The 22,457-nt window shown below is 39.7% G+C and overlaps 3 protein-coding genes across 4 annotated transcripts; 2 read left to right on the forward strand and 1 right to left on the reverse strand.

Annotated features, from left to right (window-relative positions):
* Window positions 1–1,553: 1,553 nt before the first annotated feature.
* On the forward strand, window positions 1,554–14,263 carry cnn1b (calponin 1, basic, smooth muscle, b). The gene is made up of 7 exons (XM_031748345.2): window positions 1,554–1,916; window positions 9,201–9,322; window positions 9,416–9,482; window positions 10,401–10,538; window positions 10,746–10,862; window positions 11,186–11,329; window positions 11,632–14,263. The coding sequence occupies exons 1-7, from the start codon at window positions 1,857–1,859 to the stop codon at window positions 11,875–11,877; spliced, it is 894 nt and encodes a 297-aa protein (XP_031604205.1). The 5' UTR covers window positions 1,554–1,856; the 3' UTR covers window positions 11,878–14,263.
* On the reverse strand, window positions 14,089–16,811 carry elof1 (ELF1 homolog, elongation factor 1). Of its 2 annotated transcripts, none has more exons than XM_031748355.2 (4): window positions 16,723–16,811; window positions 15,550–15,672; window positions 15,408–15,478; window positions 14,089–14,974 (listed from the first exon to the last, which is right to left on the reverse strand). In XM_031748355.2, the coding sequence occupies exons 2-4, from the start codon at window positions 15,663–15,665 to the stop codon at window positions 14,910–14,912; spliced, it is 252 nt and encodes an 83-aa protein (XP_031604215.1). In that variant the 5' UTR covers window positions 15,666–15,672; window positions 16,723–16,811; the 3' UTR covers window positions 14,089–14,909. The 2 variants fall into 2 exon arrangements, with proteins under 2 accessions (XP_031604215.1, XP_039467429.1); XM_039611495.1 differs by having other exon boundaries at window positions 15,550–15,686; window positions 16,723–16,782.
* Window positions 16,812–18,930: 2,119 nt separating this feature from the next.
* tmem205 (transmembrane protein 205) lies at window positions 18,931–21,965 on the forward strand. The gene is made up of 4 exons (XM_031748318.2): window positions 18,931–19,048; window positions 20,441–20,548; window positions 20,637–20,800; window positions 20,926–21,965. Exons 2-4 carry the CDS (start codon window positions 20,449–20,451, stop codon window positions 21,226–21,228), a joined length of 567 nt encoding a protein of 188 aa, XP_031604178.1. The 5' UTR covers window positions 18,931–19,048; window positions 20,441–20,448; the 3' UTR covers window positions 21,229–21,965.
* The last annotated feature ends 492 nt before the right edge of the window (window positions 21,966–22,457 follow it).

Raw genomic sequence — 22,457 nt, forward strand, 5'->3', positions numbered from 1 at the left:
ATTTTTACAGCTCTTTTTCACCAACTATGGTAGCTATGACTGCTTTTTGATACTAGCACCTAGACATTTTCAGTAGAAAACCGCTACTAGCGTTGTTGCTTATCATTGCTTTGTATATTACATACACTATATGGCCAAAAGTAGCTGCTCGTCTACCTACACATGTTTATGAATTTGAGTGACATCGTATCTTAACCGAAAGGGTTTAATATGGTGTCAGTCCACCCTTTGCACCTGTTAATGCTTCAAGTCTTCTGTGAAGGCTTTCCACAAGGTTTAAGAGTCTTTTGGGGGGGATTTTTGACTTCTTCAGGAACCACTTTTGTAAAGTCAGACACTAACTGATGTTGGACAAGAAGGCCTAGCTCACCGCCTCGCTCTAATTCATCCCAAAGGTGTTCTGTCAGGTTGCAATCAGGACTCTTTGCAGGCCAGTCAAGTTCTTCTACACCAAACTCACTCATCCATGTCTTTATGAACCTTGTTTTGTGCACTGGTGCACACTTACATTAGAATGGGAAGGGCCCATCCCCAAACTGTTCCTGCTAAGTTGGGGGTATGAAATTGTCCAAAATGTTTGGGTATGCTGAGGCATTAAGAGTTCCTTTCATTGGAACAAAGGGGCTGAGACGAAATCCTGAAAAACAGCCCCACACCACAATCCCCTCCACCAAACTTTACACTTGGTACAATGACAATGTCCGACATGTACTGTTCTCCTGACAACCGCCAAACCCAAACTCATCTATCGGAATACCAGACTAAGAAACACAATTCATCACTCGTGCTTTACACCACTGCAAACAACACTTAGCGTTGTGCTTTGGAATATACGGCTTGGATGCAACTGCTCGGCCATGGAAACCCATTCCATGAAACTCTCTATGCACTGTTCTTGAGCTAATCTGATGGCCACATGAAGTTTGGAGGTCCACGGAATATTTAATATAGAAGAAATTTCACAACTGGATATATTACACAGGTGGTATCCTATCACAGTACCACACTAGAATTCACTGAGCTCCTGAGAGCGACCCATGTTTGAAAAAACACTCTGCATGCCTAGGTCCTTGATTTAATACACCTGTGGCCATGAAAGTGATTGGAACACCTGAATTCAATGACGGGTGAGTAATTAATTTTGGCAATAACGTGTTTTAGTAGTTCTGTTAGCATAGTAGACCGGTTTTAGACATATATTAGTATTTTTTATATATCTAAGCGTATATTTTTAAGATGTTTTAAGATTTCCTTTTATAATATATTACTTTAAGATTTTATTGCAATTATCTAGGCTATAGATGTCCTTAATATTTAATTATTCATATTACTGAATTAAATGTTACTGCTACATGAATTTCCTTTTAAGACCTTGAGTAAAAACAGAAATTGATCTGAACAATGACATAACTTCTTCAAACTGCATATTAACACACGTGTGAATTATCCCGGACCGGTATGAAGGTGGAAAAAGTGACACTGATTAAATCCAATACCCGAGCGGTGACATCACTCCCCTCCGTGATGGGGCTGCGTCCGGATTGGACGGACCTCGCGGCCAATCAAAGAGCACACACATGGGAAGAGTTTTAAAAAGATTCGGAAAAGTGTTGGAAAGTTGTCCAAAAGCCTCCACCAGCAGGTCCGAGCACGACTGGGGCGAATAATAATATTATTAATAAAAAGAAAAGAAAAGGGGGGAAAAAAGATACCCGCGGATTTGTTGGGGACTTTCTCTGCGTGCTTCCCCTGCCTTGTTCGGACAGAGAGCTCTAACCTGCTTCTCCATTTTTAAAGCTCTCCCCCTAGCTCCACTGTAAATAGCCCAGAAAAAAAAGAAAAGAAAACCCGACAGAATGACAACACATTTCAGGAGCGGCCCAGCCTTCGGACTCTCCGCCGAGGTCAAGAGTAAGGTATGTTTTCATTTTTTATATATTAGTTATCCAGAGTGTGTTTGGACGCTGTAGGTGAAGCATGGGCTCCTCTGGTGGGGGTCAGAGGTCCACAAAGGGTCAGTAACAGGTAGATCTACCCAGTATAATAGCAAAGTAAGCAACAAGCTCTCTGTGCCTGCTGTAAATAGGCAGTTTTTCCAACGAAACTAACTGTGATACAAAGAAACAGAAGAGAGGGTTTGTGGTGGCTGCTTTTATAGTCCAGCATGTTGAAACTCCTCGCAGCAAACGACGTAGGGATAAATACACTTGCTGTTGGCCTGTGGCTCTGCATCAAACAGTTGGAAAGGAACTCCTACATGTATCTTAACGTTACACCGAGAGGGTGAGAAAAAAAGGTATCATCAGTGCTGTGATCTCATTCCAGTTTAATTTCAGGTTGTGTGCTTGGGAAAACCGCTGCGGTGACACACTCCTGGCTTTTGGTAAGAGATCACACAGTGAAGGAGGTGATTGTTTTGGAGCAGAAAACAGGCTTTAGTGGCCAAATGATTCGTGCGATTATGCAGGGTCAGGGCTTTATAGTGTGCGGGAGTGAAGCACATGGTGGAGGACGTGCTCTGTTATTGTTGTTTGGCTGATCTCCCCTCAGAGAAATCAAAAAGTGACTGAAACATGGAAGAAGGTGTGATCTTACAAAGGCTGAGCTTGAGGCTGCTCTGTGCAGTGAGAAAGGGGACTGAGCAGAGAAATTGGATATAAATGCAAACTACACACACGCCAACATTAAAAACTTGGTGTATCATTAGTGAGTGTGCACCCCTCACTAATTATACTACATTAAAATTCACATCCTCCACCTTTTATGAACCTTTTCCTAGACTTAAATGTTTGTGCATGTGAGAGAGCAAACTGGAAAGCAATTCCATATACGTAATTACATATGACACAAGTTTAACAGGAAGTATTACATTCAGTAAGCGTTGAAAGATTCTAGTGATTAGGTCAGTGAGAGTATTTATTTTGGGATGTGGAATATTGTTGCTAATATGCCTAATACAATTAAATATAATATATATCACTTTGAAAAAAATAGTTTCTCATTATTTTGGCAGGGTGGAACTTATCTGGGTTCTGCCATTGCACATTTTATTGCTGGGTTTTTTAATTAAAAAAAACATGGCCGGATCACCTGACAAGTGTTGACTCACATTCCACCTTTAAATCAGTTTGTACCTGGGAAAGGATAAACATACACAATCCTGTTTTTCAAGCATTTTTGTGTTGTCACCGTTGTGGGGAAGCTAGGCCGTGTTCACTTAGTGAGTGTGAATAAAATTACTGGGATTTTCTGCCTGTGCGGTGACAGCAGTGACTCTGTATGTTTGGATGAGTCACAGCTGCTAACAGCCAGAATGAGAAAGGTCAGCCTGTGACTGTTCCAATACCCAGATCATCATCATTATAATCATCATTGCCCTGGCCTCTTCCCTGAATGGTGCCATCTCTCAGCTGTGCTTTAGTCTCATGCAGAGGTGCAGCACACTCTGTGAAGCCCGCATTCCTTTCAGCAGTCAGGCTGCTATTTTACCGGCACCACTGTGCCATTTCCAAGCCGATCACGTACACACGGTGAGTGGAAATTGAGAAGTAGGGTCGTGTGTGTGTGTGTGTCTGTGTGTGTTGGGGGTGGGGGGATATAAAATTTTCATTTAAGCCTAAGGGCTTAAATGAGGGTAATGGCGGGATGCTGCGTTCCAGCAGCGTGACATCAGAGAGGGGCAGAGATGCAGCAGAAAGACTGACAGGTACATGATCATCATCTGATGGCCTTTTATGGAGTGACTGGGCTCTGACTTGGAACCTGAGAAAGTGTGCTCACTCTAAACAGTTTACATCCAAGTCAAGAATGACAAAACACTGTCCTGATAGAACACAGGTGGACAGGAGACAGATAGGCGATAGATAGCAAAGACAAGGCCATGCCAGTAGTTCACACAGTGAATCCAAGGAGACTCGATGCAAACAAATAAATGAGGGAGGGGCGGAAATCCACATATCAGGCACTAACAGCTCAGCTCGCGTATTTACACCAGCGGTTACAGCAAATGGCCTGTGATAGTGTAGCAAAGCTTTGGAGCCATTCTTGTGAGCCTGTTTAATTTTCTCTGTCACAGTCCACTGCTCGGGTCAGTACACCCAGAGTTTAGCTGCAGCAGCCCTACTTGGTTCGAACTGACCGTTAGCTTATGGTGACAAACGCTGGCAGTTTTTCCTTCTGCAAACTGCTGTGTGTGACGTGTGTGGCATGGCTGCGTCAGCTTACTGGCACTTCGTTACTCTTTCCTATTGTTACACTTGTTTTTGAACTCACCACTATACTGTGCAGGGCAGTCTAGGTTTTTTTGGACAAGTTGTGCTTTAAGGCAGGCTATCAGTTTGATCTTTGAGTGTAAGGTTAATATTTCAAAATCCCATTAAATTTGTTTTCTTAATAAATCCATGCTGTAGCTGCACAGTATGGTTCCTTAAATAAAATTGGCTGTAAGCTCTAAGCTTATTGAATATATATTTATTTGAAGTACAAAACATCTGAAGAAAACACAAAATTAGCAGGCATTTCACTCATAAAACGAAGTGATAAATCTCAAGCACACAATACATCAATGGAGATGAAGCCAGCAATTGCTAAACCTCTTGGGCTTATTGATCCCTATGAAAATGTTGGGGTTACTGGGGGCTTTTTCTTATTTTCCCTTTTAAGTTTATTGTTCAAAAATCTAAATTAATATAACTATAAAAGAATTAGAGGGCTATTGCTTTCTTTCTTCTCATTTATTAATCATCCTACAATGTCTTGTTAATCCTTTATTTCAAATCTTCAGGAAAGGGCCAATCCATGGTTTTAGAATCAATATACTGTAGTACTTGCCTAACCGTATATAAAGCAGACAAACATGGGCTCCACCTCGGTTATCTGCAACACTGATTTTATATATTGATACTGGGTGTCTCCTCAGGGATGATGATTTATTATTAAGAGTTTTCTTCAGAGTAATTCATTTGACTTTTCATGTGACATCCTGACACACTTTGCTGACAGTCTTGTACTGGTTGTACTGGTTTTTTGGCTTCACGTGACACTATTTAACCCTTTAAAAAGAGCCCACCACCAGATCAAATAAAAAGTTCTATTCATAAGAAATGAAATGCACCAACCTGGAGTTCAGTGGAGTCAGAAGATTTACTGCCACAGCCTTACTTGGTCTGGTATGATCAGCCACACATGGGGCTACTTTTAGCTAATGCTGGCTAAGCTAAGACAGCTAGCATAACATTCTGATAGCTTTTGCTACAATCTTACAGTTACTGATTCTTTTTATTTATTTATTGTAATTACCACTCATGGTGGAATTACAAGTGTTACATGCTCTCGATAACATCCGTCAGTATACAGTCAGATCATTTTTTGTTCTGTTTGCCTTTTCTATCGGTGTGTGTTTCATGCCTAAAATAGCTTTTATTGTGGCAGTGGTAATCAAAAGACGCAACACAATTAAATCAAACTCCCCCCCACTGGAAGGGGGACCTGTTGACTTGGTGTGCCTTTATCGGACATTGGGTGCCTGAATAGTCAACTCACTGTAAAAGGGCAGATTCTGGAAAACCCAAAGGGAGAGAAGAAGGAGAGAGATTGTGAGGGAGAAATATGAGCTCAGCCAATCGAATACACAGAGCGAGACAGGCAGAGGGAGGAGTGTTTAGGAAAAGCTGTTTCTCCCAAGTTTGGTGTGATGGACTGGAGTCCACGCTATCCCCTGCTGCTTTGAAATACTTGTTTGTGTTGGCTGCTGATCCCAGACTGTGAAGACTTATCTGCAGAACATTCAGGAATAGGGGCCGAGAACGTGTGTGCGTGTGTGTGCAGTGAAGGGGTGGGGGGGCAGCCTTAAACCCCCATGCCAGAATTCAAAGTATTAGGGCAGTGTGTTTGTGCCAATAAGGAAATGCATGGAGAGAGAGAGGGGGAGAGGCCCGTGTGTTTCTGCATGCAGAAATGTCCACATTTCATTTTTCTTCCTGTTCTCTTTATGTACCTCAGCTTAGAGTATTTTTCAGTATATAGTAAGACTTTCAGATATGGAGCGTCATCCTCTGTGAGAAACTGAGGCATGAAAGAAGCTGCCATTCACGTATTTAAGGATTTGAATGTTGTATTTTAGATTACAGAGTCTACTATTCTCGTACCATTTTCTCACATACAGTATCCTTATTATTCTTACTGATAGTTGAAAGTAGAACACTTTATTATACATATGTGTAAATTATACATAGTTTCCTGATTAATCTTTAGAAAGGCGCTCCACCTTGAGATAAAACAGAGAGGCCAGTTTTCAATTAGTGCACTTAAATAATCATCTCATACAGTAATGTGCAAAACTCTTTAGCCACTCATCATTTCTTTACATTTTACCTCCCAGGAGCCTGACTTTGTTGCCATTTTTTTTTAAAAAGAGGTCCTGAGGAATAGTTTTTAAGTTCTTCAGAGTGTTTCTTTGTTTTTGTTTTTTTATACTTATTCAGTCCCGTTCTTGTACCTGACTATTTTCAAAGGAATGTTTTTGTTTGTTTGTTAAGTCACTTAACGCTGACCTCTGAATCATCAAGCATAAAAAAAAAAAAAGTCTTGTGTCGACACATAACAGACGACTTCCAAAAGAACCAATTTTAAATTGTATCTTTTGTTACTAGCAGCCTGTCAAAGAAACATATAATTTGTTTGCGGTTTTTTTTGATGAATAATAAAATAAAATTTGCCAAATATAAAAGTTTGAGGGGAATAAAATTGTATTTTTGCACCAACAAGGTGATTCCCAAAAAGCTATTAGCTGAAAATGTAGCAAGCTCGGCCAGTGTCCTTAAAAGGAGAGGGACAAGTAAACAAAAGAAAGTGTCGGGTCTTAAAAAGAAAACAAAAAGAACCCCAAAACCCATCTTCAGCAGATAAATTTTATCTAAAAGTCATTAGGAACATCAAGAAACTGGGGAAGAAATCCAGCAAAGATCTGACTCAGAACCTGAGAGATGTATCTGGTCCTTTTGATCCATCTCATCAGAAAAGGTGTCAGTGGAAGGATGGCTGAGAAGTAGCCATTCTTAAAGAACCGAAACAGGAAGAAAAGGCTGGGCTGTCACATTATACAATAAAATCAGTGGAAGCCAGTCTGATGGAGCGATAAATCTGCATTTGAAACTTTTGGTTCAGATCATCTCAATATGTATTGAGAAGGTCAGGAGAGGGGTATAACAGTGGGCGGGTATATCTGCAAAACATGGTGGAGGTTAGGGCCACATTTCAGCTAGTGCTGTGATCTTGTCAAAAATGATGGAATTATGAATGCTGAAAAAAATACTGTCAAGTTTGATCCTTTCAGTACCATATGGCAAGTATCTGATTGGCAACAGCGTCATTTTTCAGCATGACAACGCTCCCAAAGACACTGCGAATGCAGTAAAAGCATACACACACAATAGAACTTTATCACTTATGCACTCGCCTCCCAAGAGCCGGGATGTCAACATTATTGAAGCAATGTGGGATCAATTTGACAGAGAATGGAACAAAAGGCAGCTAACATCAAAAAAGAGCTTTAAATGTCCTTCAAGAAGCCTAGAGAACTATTCCTGAAGCCTACTTAAAGAAATTATAGAAAGCTGCCTAAGAGTGATCAGGCTATATTGAAGAATGGTGGTCATACCAAAAGTTGACTTTCAAGCTTGTTACAATTGTACAAACGTTACCATATATACAGCATTTTCCTTTATGTTTGCATGCTTCAATAAACTGCAGCACCCATTTAATATAAAGACATGAGGGGTGACTTGAGACTTTTACACATATTTCTGTCTCTCCACACGTCCTCATGGAGACACAAATATATGAATAATTGAGTGGCACATGCAGTTTACTGAAGATTTCTCAAATTTAACGACTAGAAAATATCAAATAAAATGTATTATAAGATCATCTAGAGTTGAGTGTACATAAAAGACAAACTTGTGCCGCTGTGACGTCTGCACTGGTTGAAGTCTCATCTTACAGTCTGAGTATTTTGGTCATTGCCATATTGGTATTTTGGTTCTGATTGTGCAGTAACTTTTGATTTCTCAAACACACAACACACACATCACAGCAACTTGCCAGTCACAAAGGAGGCCTTTAAGTGTGACCTGCTTTATCACCCTTTCTGACAATATTTGGACTTCACTATATGTTCCATAAGACTTGGAAACAAGCAATTGGAACCATAAACTCATTGAAAAAGTGTTTATGGAGGTCATAAGTCAAGGAAACCCAACCACCATTTTCCCATAGATTTGTATACATCAAGGCTTCTTTGTGTTAATGGAGGACTCGACCAGTGTCAGTTTTGATTTAGTTTTAGTCAGTCTTTTGACTAAACGGTTAAATTCTTTGAGTCATAATTTAGGCTTCTAAATTCTTTTAGTTTTAGTCGACTAAATATCATTAGATTTAGTCTACGATAATCTTAATCAGTTGACAAAAAGTAAAAATTTGTTGTGAGTTGTATAACATTTTTCTGAACACTGTGTATCAGTTGGCAGTCTCTTGAGGAGAGAAGTTGCCCAGCAGATGAAGTAGAAACCTGATGGGGGGGAAAAAAAAACAAAAAAAACCTATGCTGCACAGCAGACCCTATGCAGTAACCCCCAGCGTGACCCCCTGAATGAGGAAATATAATTAAGCCCTTCTAGCACTGCATAATTTCAAATGGTATCACTTGTAAAGTGGCCTTTCTTTATTTTGCTCTTTTTTTTTTTTTTTTTTTTTTTTTTTGTATTTTGTTTGGATGTTTTACAGTTTTGCTCCTGGGTGAGATTGAAACTGGACCTTGTTTTAACTAGGTCCCCAGACTAAACGGAGGCTTCTAATACCCATGTCCTTGCACCGTCTCAGCGTGCCTGGAGAACATTGTCTTAGATGAATATTTACAGCTTGTACACAGTTACATTGTTCTGGTCAGAGCAGGCACAGTCTAATACGCACTAAATACAATATAAATGTTTAATGTATATATGATCCACTGGATATTATTTCACTGTGGACACACATTAATGCCTCTTTGTTCTACAGGGCCCATAAAAGGGTCAGCTGTCTTATATTTATTTATTTATTTATTTAATTTTTTAATGTCTTACTGTTTTGAATCAACAAAACCAGAAAAAATCTAAATTCATATCATGTTTGACCGATCATCTCTGCTCTGTTCTGCTTCTCAGCTTGCAGGAAAATATGACCCACATAAAGAAGAGGAGCTGAGACTGTGGATTGAAGATGTGACTGGCAAAAGGATCGGGGACAGCTTCATGGATAGCCTGAAAGATGGAGTACTGTTGTGCGAGTGAGTGGATGGACCACCTTTTTTACATTTTTTTTTTTTTCTTTTTTAAAGAAGGAATTTGCTTAAATTCTCTCTCTCTGTGTCTTTTTGTAGGCTCATAAATGTTCTCCAGCCGGGCTCTGTGAAAAAGATCAACCACTCCAGTCAAAACTGGCACCAGGTAATGCTCCAGCTCTCAAAACTCAGGGCTGTTTTCCACACCGAGTGGAACTTGGTTTGCCTCCCGCACTGGCACTGACAACAAAGACTTTTATTTACCTTCCATAAAGTAGCTTCCATATCAAATGAGGCTCATCTTAGCGCAGCTTTTATTAGCCTAGTATTGGACCAGGAAAAAGCAAACAGAGCTCTTAAGCGTTGATTAAAACGCCTTTCAGAAAGTTCTCGCTGTGATATTGACACTGCCGTACATGCACACAGACCGTCACACAGTCGCACTCTCCAAGGGCATGGGCGCAAATCGAGAGAGTCAATATTTAGCAAAAGTTATTGAGCTTGAATCTTAATACTTGGCTCTGGTGCCAAGGTAAGCTGACTGCCCACGAGCTGTAGCCTCAGTTCCGACATGAGATCACAAAAAAAGGCGAATAAGATCATTTCCGAAACTGCAGAGCTTCTTGTGTTACAAGATGGCAACCGTCACAGATTTTTTTCTGTTGCTATGCAAGGTTTTATTCTAGGAAGAAAAACACAGGATCTACTCAGACAGTTTGTAAAAGGCATGCATTGCTTATGAAATTCTGGGCCGGTAACATAAGAGTTTAAAATAATAATAATTTGGCTGATATGCTGATAGATAATTGTTTATTTTGTTTGTTTGTATTGATCCCATCTTTTGTACCAGGGAAACAAAGAAATCTAGTTTTAAAAAAATTTTTAAAGGACCTTTCAGATCTTTTATTACATTATTTTTGGACATTCTGCCTTTTGCTGAATGTCACTATTTGCCGATAGCAAATAGGCTGACAGCTGTCAGCAGGGCCAGACTGGCCAGTACCATTGTTCTGCCAATATATCCAGGCATGTATAAATGCCCAAAAGATCTTATTCCAGTCTGTATTCTTGCTCTTTCTCTCAGTTGGAAAACATAGGGAATTTCGTCCGTGCCATCACGGAGTACGGCCTGAAGCCACACGACATCTTTGAGGCCAACGATCTGTTTGAGAATGTCAACCACACTCAGGTCCAGTGCACACTCATCGCTCTGGCTGGAATGGTGAGGGCGGCGGTGCACACACATTCACATATGTCGGCATCTCGCTGAAATCACCACTGGCTGCACATTATTATTTGATCTTGATACTTTTTTTTGCTTAGATTTCCATGGCAACAGCATGGATCTAATAAAAGCAATGTGGGTATGAAGAGTGCATTCTTATTACCACCATTTTTCCTTTCTGTCCCCACCACTTCTGTCTCTCAGGCCAAGTCCAAAGGTTTCCACTCAAAGTACGATATAGGGGTGAAGTACGCAGAGAAACAGCAGCGGCGCTTCGCTCCCGAGAAGCTCAGGGAGGGACGTAACGTCATAGGCCTGCAGGTCAGAGTGGCAAAAGGGCTAAACGTGTAATGTACTGTTTTATGGCCAAGCTGTCATGGTGCAGCGTTGTTCTGCTGGCCAAGCCTGTTCTCAGTGTGTTGTTATTGTGCCCCCTGCTGGATTCTTGGTGAATGAATATTCCCCAAACAGTCTTCTCAACTTTTTAACAATAAAAAAGGAACAATGCATGAATGAATGGACAGTTCAATAACCACACCTCATATGTGATCCTAAAGTGTGATGTTTTTGGAGACACTTCAAGGAATAACGGTGATAACTACATTGCATGTCATGTAAATCCTGTCGTTTTGCTCTGTATTTAGATGGGCACTAACCAGTTTGCCAGTCAAAAGGGCATGACCTCTTACGGGACACGACGCCATTTGTATGATGCCAAAATAGGCATGGACAACCCTGACCAATCTACTATCAGCCTACAGATGGGCACCAACAAGGGAGCCAGCCAGGTGAGAAGAGATGTATCATTTTAGACTAAAGTAACGCTTGTTCACTACACAGTTTATTAACGATATAGCTCTAGCATGGTTAGTATGTAATACCCTTTTTAAAATGTATCTTGAAATGAACAAAATCCCTTTTATTGTTGCATCAAAGAGATAAAATGTTATTACGCAAAATATATACACTTGCTCAGATCACTTCATTAGTTTTGGTGGATTCTTTGGATTTGTTAACACATCTGTCCTGAATGCAACAGTATAGTGTATTTACACCGCTGCGCCCTCCATCTTGCTTTTCTCTGCTACAGTCCGGTATGACGGCTCCAGGAACCAGGAGGCATATTTTTGACAAGAACCTGAAGCTGGAGGACTGTGACACCACCACCATCTCTCTGCAGATGGGCACCAACAAAGGGGCCTCTCAACAGGGCATGACCACTTACGGCCTGCCCCGCCAAGTCTACGACAACAAGTACTGCATCAACCCTACTGAGGCCAACTGCAACAACGGGAGCGAGGTGGAGTTTGATGGCTACAACCAGTACTCTGACTAAGGGGAAAAACCATGGACAGCAGCACCCTCCCCACCTCCGTCTCACTCACCCCCAACCCCCCACCCCCTTTCTTTTTTTGCTTTTACTTTAGACAGCCAGCCGCGACTGTCCTTGCGACGATCAGACCTTCCAGATCGATTGACGTCATTGTCGGCTTCATTTCCCGTCTTTTATAAACAAGTTTTTGACTCTTCAGCTTATTATTTGGCTTTCCGTGAGTAAAAGAGAAAAAATGTGTTTACACTGACCTTCTGTCACAAAAAAAAATGTGGTGGCCAAGTTCAGTCGCTCTAGTTTATAATGTTATTGTTACAGCTAAAAATAACCACACTCTGAAGCGGAGACTTTTTGATCTTTTTGCTATTTATAGTTTTTTTTTCCCTAAAGCTTTTTATACTTGCATCATAATGTAGATTTTTTTTTTTTTTTTTTTTTTTTTTTTGTTACCCGTGTAACCAGTCCAGTTTGAACATAATGAAGCAAAATATGCAAAGTTCCTGGAGGGGAAACAAGTTGGTGCTATTGAACTTCGACCCAGTTCGAACACGTCCACATTAAGAGCTCTGCAGGCTCCAGGATACCACTCCTTTGGATGACACGCAAGCTCCGGGTCCACAGACTGATTGCGATGCGCAGCTTTTGTGCGGACATTGCTTTTTTTTTTCACCGCGAGCACCTGCGCTAACAAATAGTCATGTTAAGTCTGCTAAATTACCCATTGTGCCATTTTTGCAGGGCTCATTTACAGGGCTTGTTGTGGAGCGTTTCAGAGTTTGTTTACTGAGAAAGTTTTTTTTTTTTTTTTTTTTTTTTTCAAATAAGGTTCTGAGAGACACCGTGCACTGGTTTTTATAAAGGAGTACGTGCAGGTGTGGTGGTATCCAGATTGAAGTTTGGTACTTGGTCACCAGTTGTTTTTGTACTCCAAGAAATAGTCTTGTAATATTTCGACTTTTGGGAACTTTGGCTTTACTGTTGCACTTCTACCTGGCCACACGCCACCAGTGGTGGAATGATGCCCGAACAATTCGTTACACATTCGAGCACCTAAATTTAAATATTTTCCATTTGATGACACTCCTGCTGTACAGTCCAGATAGTGTTTTCCTTTTTAATTCATATATTTATTAACTATACTTAAAGAATAAAACACAGATACAGTTTACCACACACACAGAGGGGGATATTTTTCATAAGCAGGACCTATAATGAAGTATTATTTATTTTTTGTTCACCACTGGCTGTGAAAAGCAACAGCAAAGCAGACCCATGCGCTTGCAGATATGTCCTTATGTGAGTCATGACAAATATGCAGAATTTTTAAAGATTTTGCAACATACTGTTTAACCCACCGAATGTCTTGAATGTAACGTTATTTGTAAAGCTAGAGGTCCCACTGCCTATCACAGGGTTCATGATATGTGCACAGGGTGTCTGCTTGTATAAGCAAGTTAAATTTCTTGCTTAAATTTGAGACTTTTAAAGACTTTTTAATCCCAGTTTAAATAAAATCATACATGTGATGGAAATGCATAAAAAAGGAAGAATATGGTCTCTAGATAACCTCACTGACGTCAGTTTGGACAGAACTGTTGGCTAGGCCTGCTACCCTACTATTTTTATGTCAAAACGACTGCTGCAAACTAGGCCTGCTGTCCCAACGAAACACAGTCTACACACACAGCACAGTTTGTATAAGCAACAAGACTGTTATTTTAATAAATAAATACTTTAGCAGGTGGATAGCACAGCCATCACCTCTTCATGTGATGAAGAGCCTAATCATCAAAGATGGGCGTGCCTTTAATAAGTTAAGTTAGCTATTGTATGTACTCTTCCCATTAACCATTAATGCATTCAAAAACAGCATGAAAGAGGAAGTGACCTTCAGGTTCAGTCGAAATGTTCGATCTGGCAGCATTACGTGCTGGAGATTGTTGGGGCGAAATAACCTGAGAACATTTAAATCCCATTTGAGCTCAATTTCAAACTGTTCGCTACTTTCAGCTGTCTGGCTTTCAGACTGGCTTTGGGTTACAGAAAGTGGTGCATGCTTTTTCTCCTCTCAGCTCCCCATCATTCAAAAGCTTCCATGATTTATAAGTTGTAGAGGTGTGCCATCTAGTGTTGTACAAGCTTTACAATCCAGCCAAGAATGTAGTGGGGTTTTGTTTTTGTTTTTTTTTTGTTTTTTTTGTTTGTTTTTTTTTAAAACAGCGTATTAATTTTTCATCATCACTAACCCGCTGATATCTAAACTGGCACTGACAAGTACAGATTCATTAACATTTCACCCTGATATGCTGGCTCTTGGTTTCTTTATCAATATGCTTTTCACTAAACATGAAACATTCATAAACATTGTGCAATAAAAACACACAAAGCATTTTCGTGACTTTATTTTCTTACTACTGTCAGCAACTTGAAGTACACAAATACATCAAAGTAGTGTACGAGAGATACATGAAGTGATTTTGTTTTTGTCTGTTTGTGTTTTTTAAGGAAAATCTAGCATTAAAAATATAAATTGGTCCAAAAGGGAAAAAAAAAATGTTTTCAGTGCAATAGTGACACAGTTTGAAAAAATAAACAAAATCTACATATGACAAAAGTTATTTTATGATTGTGTCACCAGAAACTAAATATGTCAACATCTAGATGCTAAAAAAAAATCTTTGAAACGATCTAAGAGAAGATATTTAAAGAAATATTTCATAGGTTCCATTTTCAACTATTATATAACAGTTTGGTCCGAAAGAAGGGAAGGTTAAGTCCTACAATAGTTCACTAACATAAGATATGAAAACATTTACATTGATGTTTTTATAGCTACATGTTACTGTCAGAAGAACATGGCCACACTCTGGCCCAGCCAGAGTAACGTGTCATAATCGGCAAGAAAAAACAAACCTAAAAGAAACTAAGAACACCAGGTGACTCAAGAGAAAGACAAAATGTTTGCTACATTGTGCTAGCTCAACAGGAATTACTTCAAGAAGCAGAAAGTGAGGTCAGAAGGTCAGTTAGGAACGCTACTGGTTGGCTGCTTCACAGGCATCGATCCAATCGCTGTAGACGTCCACCGGCTCGGACAGATCTATTGAGAAAAGGTTAAGAACCAAACCAAGTGCTCAAAAATTCAACACACACATGCTGCATCAAAGTTGATCCATCCTTAAATGTATTACTTTAATAAATGAAAGTGCTTAATGTGCATGTGTATCAAGAACTGTATTCAAGTGCAGAGTGGATTTAACCTTCTGAGGTCTAAGTCATCATCACAGACAAACCCAACCCTAACTCACTCACTTGTCATGGCAACCAGAGAACAAAGTAATCATTCAAGTGATCAGTTAAAAAAAAAAGAAGTATGTTTTCTCTTTTCTCAAAATATAAAGTTGGGGTCGAGTAACCACCTCTGATAACTTAGACCTCGGAGAGTTAATACTTTTTTAAATATACTTCTAAATAAAAAGCAAAATCCAACATCCCTGGCAGCAGGCAGCATCTTTTGTTGATTAAAAGGATACATGTTATGGGAGTCTGAAACTCCTCCAAGCAAACGCTGCAGGATATAATTCCTGTGTTCCGGGTTCGTTCCCTAGGAAACAGTTACTTTAGGCAAGATGTCCCCGATGCATGAATGTTTCAAGAATTTGGAGCGATACTTACATTTTGACATCGCAGGATTTCTCGTGATTGCAAAAAGGGCAAGTGAACTGGGTGTCCAGGTTCCCTGTCATTTTCTTCTTGGGAGGTGGCTTTCTTTTCGACTTTCTGCGGCCCATTATATCTCTACAGAGAAAACAAAACACCAGTGTTTCCATTACGCTTTCACATCCCATGTCGTTTAGAAGATTTTCTTAGACATGTATCTGTGTGTGCTGCCTAACTTATGTGATCCATGTTATCTGACTAGTCACTGCACTGGTGTCTTGCACTCACATGGAGTTTAAAGTTGTGTTTATGCGCCTTTACATTGATCTCATACGATTTTATTGCTTGGTGTCTTTTTATATTCAACATAATCACACAGTATAAAAACACTTTATCTGAATTGTTGCAAGTATGGCTGTTATTAAACAACTTTTCTGACTAGTATAAGTAGACAGCAACTATTATTTACTATCCTATATGTGCAGCTAAGATTAGCAAAAACCATAATACAAAATACGAACTTGAAATGTTGATTAAAATTGCAATCAATTATTTACTTTCGTCCGCTATAGATTTTTTTTTTTAGAGAAAGTCTTGGACTAAAATTTCTCCGACTTTCCAAGTTGTTTGCTCGGCCTGCGTGTACATTCGTTTAAAATTTCCCCACAGGAAACTCGTTTTTCCGATTATTTCAACACCACATGAATCTTTCACATATTCTACTAAACAGAGACGGCTCTAACCCATCACTCACACAGCTTACTGTTAACACAGCAGACAATCCCAGCACGCAGCTGCTTATCAGTAAAAGTTTATTTTCCAAAACAATGACTGCCGCGAGATGTGGGTTACTTAAAATGTCTTAGAAACGATAACCAACGCTGTTGCCCTTGTGTAAACAAAACCTGAAATGTGTTTTATTATAGTCATAGCTTCGAGGTGTGGACACTCCTCCAAAGAGCTAAAATAATAACCGACGGGATGCGGAGATGCTCGCTCTATAAACGCCAGAAAGCTACCGCTATATGTTAGCAGCTAACGCGCTAACATGCTGCTGTCGTGTATGAGGATTCTAACTGACGCAAAAGTTGCCTTCCGAAACAACCTAGAAGGTAATCGGCAAACACGAAGTGCGCTTCTCTGCACTCTGCTTTTGACATTTGAGCGCCAACGTGACGGTTGTCTTACCAACGAGATGTCTTTCGGCAGAGGATGCTCCGCTCTTCAACTTGGTACAGATGCAGCGTCTCACTGAGAACGCTTCTAATTGGTTAGGTGGGAGTTAAGTCAGGCTTTTGATTGGCTGTCTTCTGAGGGTCCAATAGTGGATCTGCCTCCAGATTGATAAACAAGCTGATACTGTAGATTAGGGACGTCAAACGTAAGCCCCGGACTCAACAACCGGGCCAACAAAGGACTCTGGAGTGCTTTGTAAAATGTGAAGGAGGGCTGAAATTTTGGACTTGTACCTGTATTTTCGTAAATTTTACAGCTTTCCTTCCTGATAAAGACACCCCACCGTGACCATTAAAACCACACCAACGTAATTAAATAATAGATCAATACTTAAATGGCAGAAAAGTTGTTTATTATCATTATTATTATTATTATTATTATTATTATTATTATTTAATCTACTCTAGAAATGTTGGGTCCACAGTATAAAAATGACATTTTACATGAATTAGAAATACTTTCAGTTTTACAAAGGACCACCTAGGCTATAAGAAATTAGCAGATTTTTGTTTGCAGTTTAATCCCAACTACAATCATGCTCGCAGATTTCTTTCAATCACTTTCAATCACTACTGTTTATAGGGTTGAGGGAAACCTTCAGTCAGCTGAGGCTGAAGAAGTCACTTGGATGAGTTACGAAACGTTTTTCCCACTTAAAACGCTACCTACAGATGAACAGAATCAACTACAGCAATTTCTCCGTCATGTAGAAAAATGTCTAAATTGCACTTCTTTTTCTGATATTAGGATATCCCCGTGATTAAAGCTTTTGTAATAGAAAGAGGAGTTTCATTGGTCGAGATGATAGTGGGCCGTATGCGGTAAAATGAGTTTGACATCACATATGTAGACTACAGTAGATTACATGCACAGGCTTCTTCATATAGTTCCGTATATGAATCGGTAAAGTAACTTTTCACTTACCTAGAACATGATATTAACTGTGTGGCGCTGCTGGGATTTGCACCCAGCGTCTCCTCTGTGCATTTTAACCCCCTATGCCACAGCACCTTCTACAGATTACTTTACACTGGTCTCCTGGTGCTGAAAAGTGTCCTTTAATAAAAGTAGGTTTACTTCATTTAAAATATACTCTAGTAAAAAGCACTCCAGTACTCATGAAAGCACTCCAATCGAAATGTACTCTGAGTAAACATTACACATTACATCCTCCAAAGGGTGTTGAACACTACTGCAAAGAAAATGTGAAAATATGTAAGAAGTTTTAATAACGCCTGACCATATCACTAATAAATTAGAGGTTGCTAATGTGGTTACTAAAGAGTGCATAATCATTAAATTCTGTATGAGCCACAGCAAAGCTTGTGTCCAAACTGACAGTAAATCCTTTCCCTGTATAAAATCGCTTGTCTTCTGTGGAAATAACTGATTATCGTTATCAAATATTTACCTTCCTGTCTCAAATTCGTTTAAAAATTATTTAAGGTGCAACGTTTTCAAAAGGCTTAGCATTAGGTCGCAAAGGACAAACTCTCAGATCAAACTGCTTCACAAATCGTCCAACATAATAGCCCTAATAGTGTTACACAGAAAACTGGGGAACACACACCCTCAAACACCCACTCAATCAAGCTGCATAAATTACTATTCAATTTTACAGAAAGAACAAAACAGAAAGTCAACATCTTCTCTGTTATCATAACCTACTGATCATATTGATCCATACATCAGTGCATAAAGTATATTTCGTCCACTATAATTTTGATATGTGAACTGTAAAAGGAAGATTCTGTTATTTCTAGCTTCCAAAGTTGCAAAAGAATGATTATACACGCACTGTACACATCAGATAGTAAATCTTCAATCCACGATGGCCTTTAATAATTATTCTATGAATAAATAAATAAATCAGTCAATTCAAAAATATATAAAACACAACTGATACATCTATATTGTAGTGCAAGTTCAGTAACTGCTACATTTATTTTTAAACTGACGTTTTTTGAGCCAGCCAAAAACCTGCAGCGTACGCTGGTCCAATCATCCTCCCAACATCTGCAGGGCACACTTGTGTAGCGGGTAAGTACAGGGGAGGGGCCCTGAATGTAAACATCACAGGGGAACCAATGATAAACACGCATATCATAAAATGTTGATTTTCATAGACTACCATTGGCTCGTCTTCTGTGGAGGGGCGGGGCCTGTAGGCAAGATAAGTAGACAGAGGAAGTGCCTGATGACCCGCTGAAACTTAGAGTCCATTGACATTATTAGTTGGTCCTTTTCATTCGGAATAACGCAGAGGAAAGGAAAACAGGTAAGTGCAGGTTTGTGTAACAAGTAGTAAGCGCTTGTACCTGTCACAGTGAGGTCCAAAACGAAGCCAGCACCGCCGCTGATATAAAACTTATGCAACTGTTTGTTAGCTCCGAGGCTAAACCTGGCTAGCTTGACATAACGTTAGACTTTTGCCTGCTGTTATCGGAGGACATGCTGCCTGCTTCTCTGCCGTGTTGTGTTCTTTATCGACGTCTTTTAAGGAATTTTTGCATTCGGGCTGCTCATTTGTCAGTATACTCTGATATGTATTTTTCGTGCTCTGCCTCTCCTGCCATATCTTAATCTGTGGACTTTATCAGGGCTGCTGCATATTGGAGAACCACCCTGAAATGACACATTTATCTCTCTGTCGCCATTTTATTATCACGGATGAATATTTGGACTCCTCCAGAACCTTGGACTCTATAGCTCAAAAGAAGAAAACCTAACAATATATTATAAAATGAATGCGACGCCCAGTTGTATGTTTATACATTCGCTTTCAATGAGTCATACTTTCTTAGAATATTTATTTATTTTAAGTGGTCTTGAGCAATAGTTCTCCAGAAACTGTTGCTCAGTATTATTGAAGCAGTGAGGGATTATCTTGACAAAGAACAGTACAAAAGACAGCCAATATCCACAGAGGAGCTGTGAATGTCCTTGGAGAAGTCTGGAAAACTATTCCTGAAGACTACTTAAAGAAATGACTAGAGAATTCAGACTTTTTTGAAGAATAAAATATTGACTTTCAAGCTTGTTAGAATTGTACAGACTCTGTTTTTGCATTATTTCTTTAATGATTTCCATGTTTCAATAAAGCACTGCACCCATTTCCCATTTTCCAAGCAATATGTAAAGAAAGTAGGGGTGATGCAACATTTTTGCACAGTACTGCAAGAGATTTGCTTGTAAAACACTCTGGCTGTGGAACACTGTATATTGATTTCCATAAGCTGCGTCTACATTTGTGATCATATATGGGACCTATATAATCATATGAGCATGCGTCTGTGACTGCTTTCATACAGCAGAAATCCTAAATAAGACTTTAGATTTATGTTATTGGAATTGTGTCTTTTCTGTTTTATTATCTCAGTCAAATGCAAACTTGGTTTGTAGCACAGCGAAAGGCTCTAATACATTTTTTTTTTTTTTTTTAATATAAATTTTAATAAAATCAGAAGGAAAAAAATTAAGTCTTTGCGATTTTCCCAACACTGTGTTAGTTTTTTGTTGCCAGGACCTCATTTGAACAAGGGTGGAGTGTTATATTATCTTTAGCACTGAGTAGCAGACGGTTAAAATACTAGAATTTCACTCATAAAACCTGAAAAACAAACACCTTGGCTGGACTGTCTCACACAGCATGTCTTGTCTTTTTTGAAAGGTGACACCATGGTGACGGAGGGGGAGCCAACAGATTTTGTCAAAGTGTTGCACCTCCTGGTTCTCTCTTTCACCTGGGGCATGCAGCTCTGGGTTTCCTTCATTGCAGGTAAGTGGGCTACAGAGCAACGAGGCACAGCTTCAACAAAATGCACGCGTTCCTGTTTTGACACTGTGTTTAACATCTGTGCCTGCAGGCTTTGTGTTGATTCGGCAGGTAACTCGGCACACCTTCGGCCTGGTGCAGAGTAAGCTTTTCCCGGTGTACTTCTACTGTGTGCTGGGAAGTAACTTTGTCAGCCTGGCTGTGTATGCTGTGTACCACCCCAGAGAGTTGCTGGACTGGCATGAAAGTGTACAGGTGAAATATCACACGCTGCTAGGAATGAAAAAACTGAGCACTTTTGATTGGGGGGAAAAAAGAAAATTAAACATTTTGTGAGTGAATCATCATCGAGCTGCAAGCTTTCCCTTTTCATCTTGCAGATGCTTCTGTTCTTCGTGGCGCTGATCACTGCAGGTCTGAACGCCCAGTGGTTTGGCCCAGAGACCACTGAGCTGATGTTCCTGATGAGGGAGGTAGAGAAGGAGCACAACCTTGGGGAAGAGATCGGCCTGGGCAGCCAGAAAGAGGCTTACGCCAAGCTCAAAGAGCAGGATCCCAAGTACAAAGCCTACAGGAGCAAGTTTGGCAGTTACCATGGGTTGTCCAGCCTCTGCAACCTGATAGGATTCCTCTGCACCACGACTAATTTGGTCTACACAGCTTTGAATTTAGCCACCATTTAAAGACAATGTTTTAGTTATTAAAGAACCAAAACGCCGTGCACACTTTTGTACTTTGTTATCTAACAGTCTTTCTGGTTCAGAACACTGATAAATGTGCAGGATTTGTTGGTTCTTTTATCACTTTATGATACAGTAGGGTTAGGGCACACACTCATACGACTTGGATGGGAAGTACTGTAGTTTATGAAAGTCATCTCGCCAACTGTTTCTCTATCATATCAGTGTTGAGTATGAAGTGTGAATCATAAATAGCAGTATTTGTGACATTTTGCAAATGTAATTACAGAGAATTCTGCATCACTTTATCTGCCCCAAGTGTCCTTATGTGCAAGAACTATCTCCAGTGAGCATGCAGAACTCATCATGTGCTGTTCACTGCTGTCAGTTAAGCACTCTTAACCTTTTTAATTACAAAATGGTTTTTTTAAAATCTTGTATAATTTAATTTTTTTTTTCGTATGTTTTTTTTTTTTTTTTTTTTGTGTATGTAGTTTTATTTCTCAGAAAGCAAAAGCAAAGAAAAGTACCAAGTGACATGGAAGTAATGCACGTCTCTCCCCAGTAGGGGGCGATATTTGGACAAAGCTTTCAGATCCATCGTAGCACACAACATAAATGCTGCATTTCATGTGCACCATGACTTTCTTGATCTTGTAGTGCATTTTAAATTTGCCACCACTGTTTAATGAACACTATGACTGGATGATTAAAGTGTTGTTTTGATTCTTCCATTTGGATCAACTGAGTGATGTCAAAGTCTTTCTGGTGTTTGGCCTAGTGATACGAGCTTTAAAAGCAAACGCTTGTTTCAAAGAATTGGTTTAGAAAGAAGTGGTCCTGTAATCCTTGTGGATGAATAAAGCCAGGCCAAACAGACAGCGCCTGCTTTTGGAATAAGCAGGTTTTAATTAAATTCTCGGTGACGCATGTCAGGTTTTGAGGAGAGCAGCCTTGGATGCGGGGAACCGAGCTTTGCTGGCCAACTACAGGATAAGTGAGGCACCGTTGCTATTAGAATATGAGCACTAATGGACTCTAGTGAAATCATTTCAATAAAAAAAGCATAGGCTAGAGGCTGAAAGTAAATGAATTACCTTTTCCCCAATGCAATTAATGTTGGTCCTTTTAAGGCTGTGATCAGGTTTTTAATGTTTTCTTCCAACCCAATGAAAACAGGATTGTATAAACTGGCAGAATTGCTTTTGAACAAACAGTTTTATCTTACTAAA

This window comes from Oreochromis aureus, linkage group 4 (assembly GCF_013358895.1).
Source record: "Oreochromis aureus strain Israel breed Guangdong linkage group 4, ZZ_aureus, whole genome shotgun sequence".
NCBI lineage: Eukaryota > Metazoa > Chordata > Actinopteri > Cichliformes > Cichlidae > Oreochromis > Oreochromis aureus.

Coding starts and splice junctions, on each gene's coding strand:
- cnn1b (XM_031748345.2), top strand. CDS start 1,857: ATGACAACACATTTCAGGAGCGGCCCAGCCTTCGGACTCTCCGCCGAG. Junction 9,323..9,415: donor GATGGAGTACTGTTGTGCGA/GTGAGTGGATGG, acceptor GTCTTTTTGTAG/GCTCATAAATGTTCTCCAGC. Junction 9,483..10,400: donor CCAGTCAAAACTGGCACCAG/GTAATGCTCCAG, acceptor TCTTTCTCTCAG/TTGGAAAACATAGGGAATTT.
- elof1 (XM_031748355.2), bottom strand. CDS start 15,665: ATGGGCCGCAGAAAGTCGAAAAGAAAGCCACCTCCCAAGAAGAAAATG. Junction 15,479..15,549: donor AAATCCTGCGATGTCAAAAT/GTAAGTATCGCT, acceptor ACTGTTTCCTAG/GGAACGAACCCGGAACACAG. Junction 14,975..15,407: donor GTTTCAGACTCCCATAACAT/GTATCCTTTTAA, acceptor TTTTCTCAATAG/ATCTGTCCGAGCCGGTGGAC.
- tmem205 (XM_031748318.2), top strand. CDS start 20,449: ATGGTGACGGAGGGGGAGCCAACAGATTTTGTCAAAGTGTTGCACCTC. Junction 20,549..20,636: donor CTGGGTTTCCTTCATTGCAG/GTAAGTGGGCTA, acceptor CTGTGCCTGCAG/GCTTTGTGTTGATTCGGCAG. Junction 20,801..20,925: donor ACTGGCATGAAAGTGTACAG/GTGAAATATCAC, acceptor TTCATCTTGCAG/ATGCTTCTGTTCTTCGTGGC.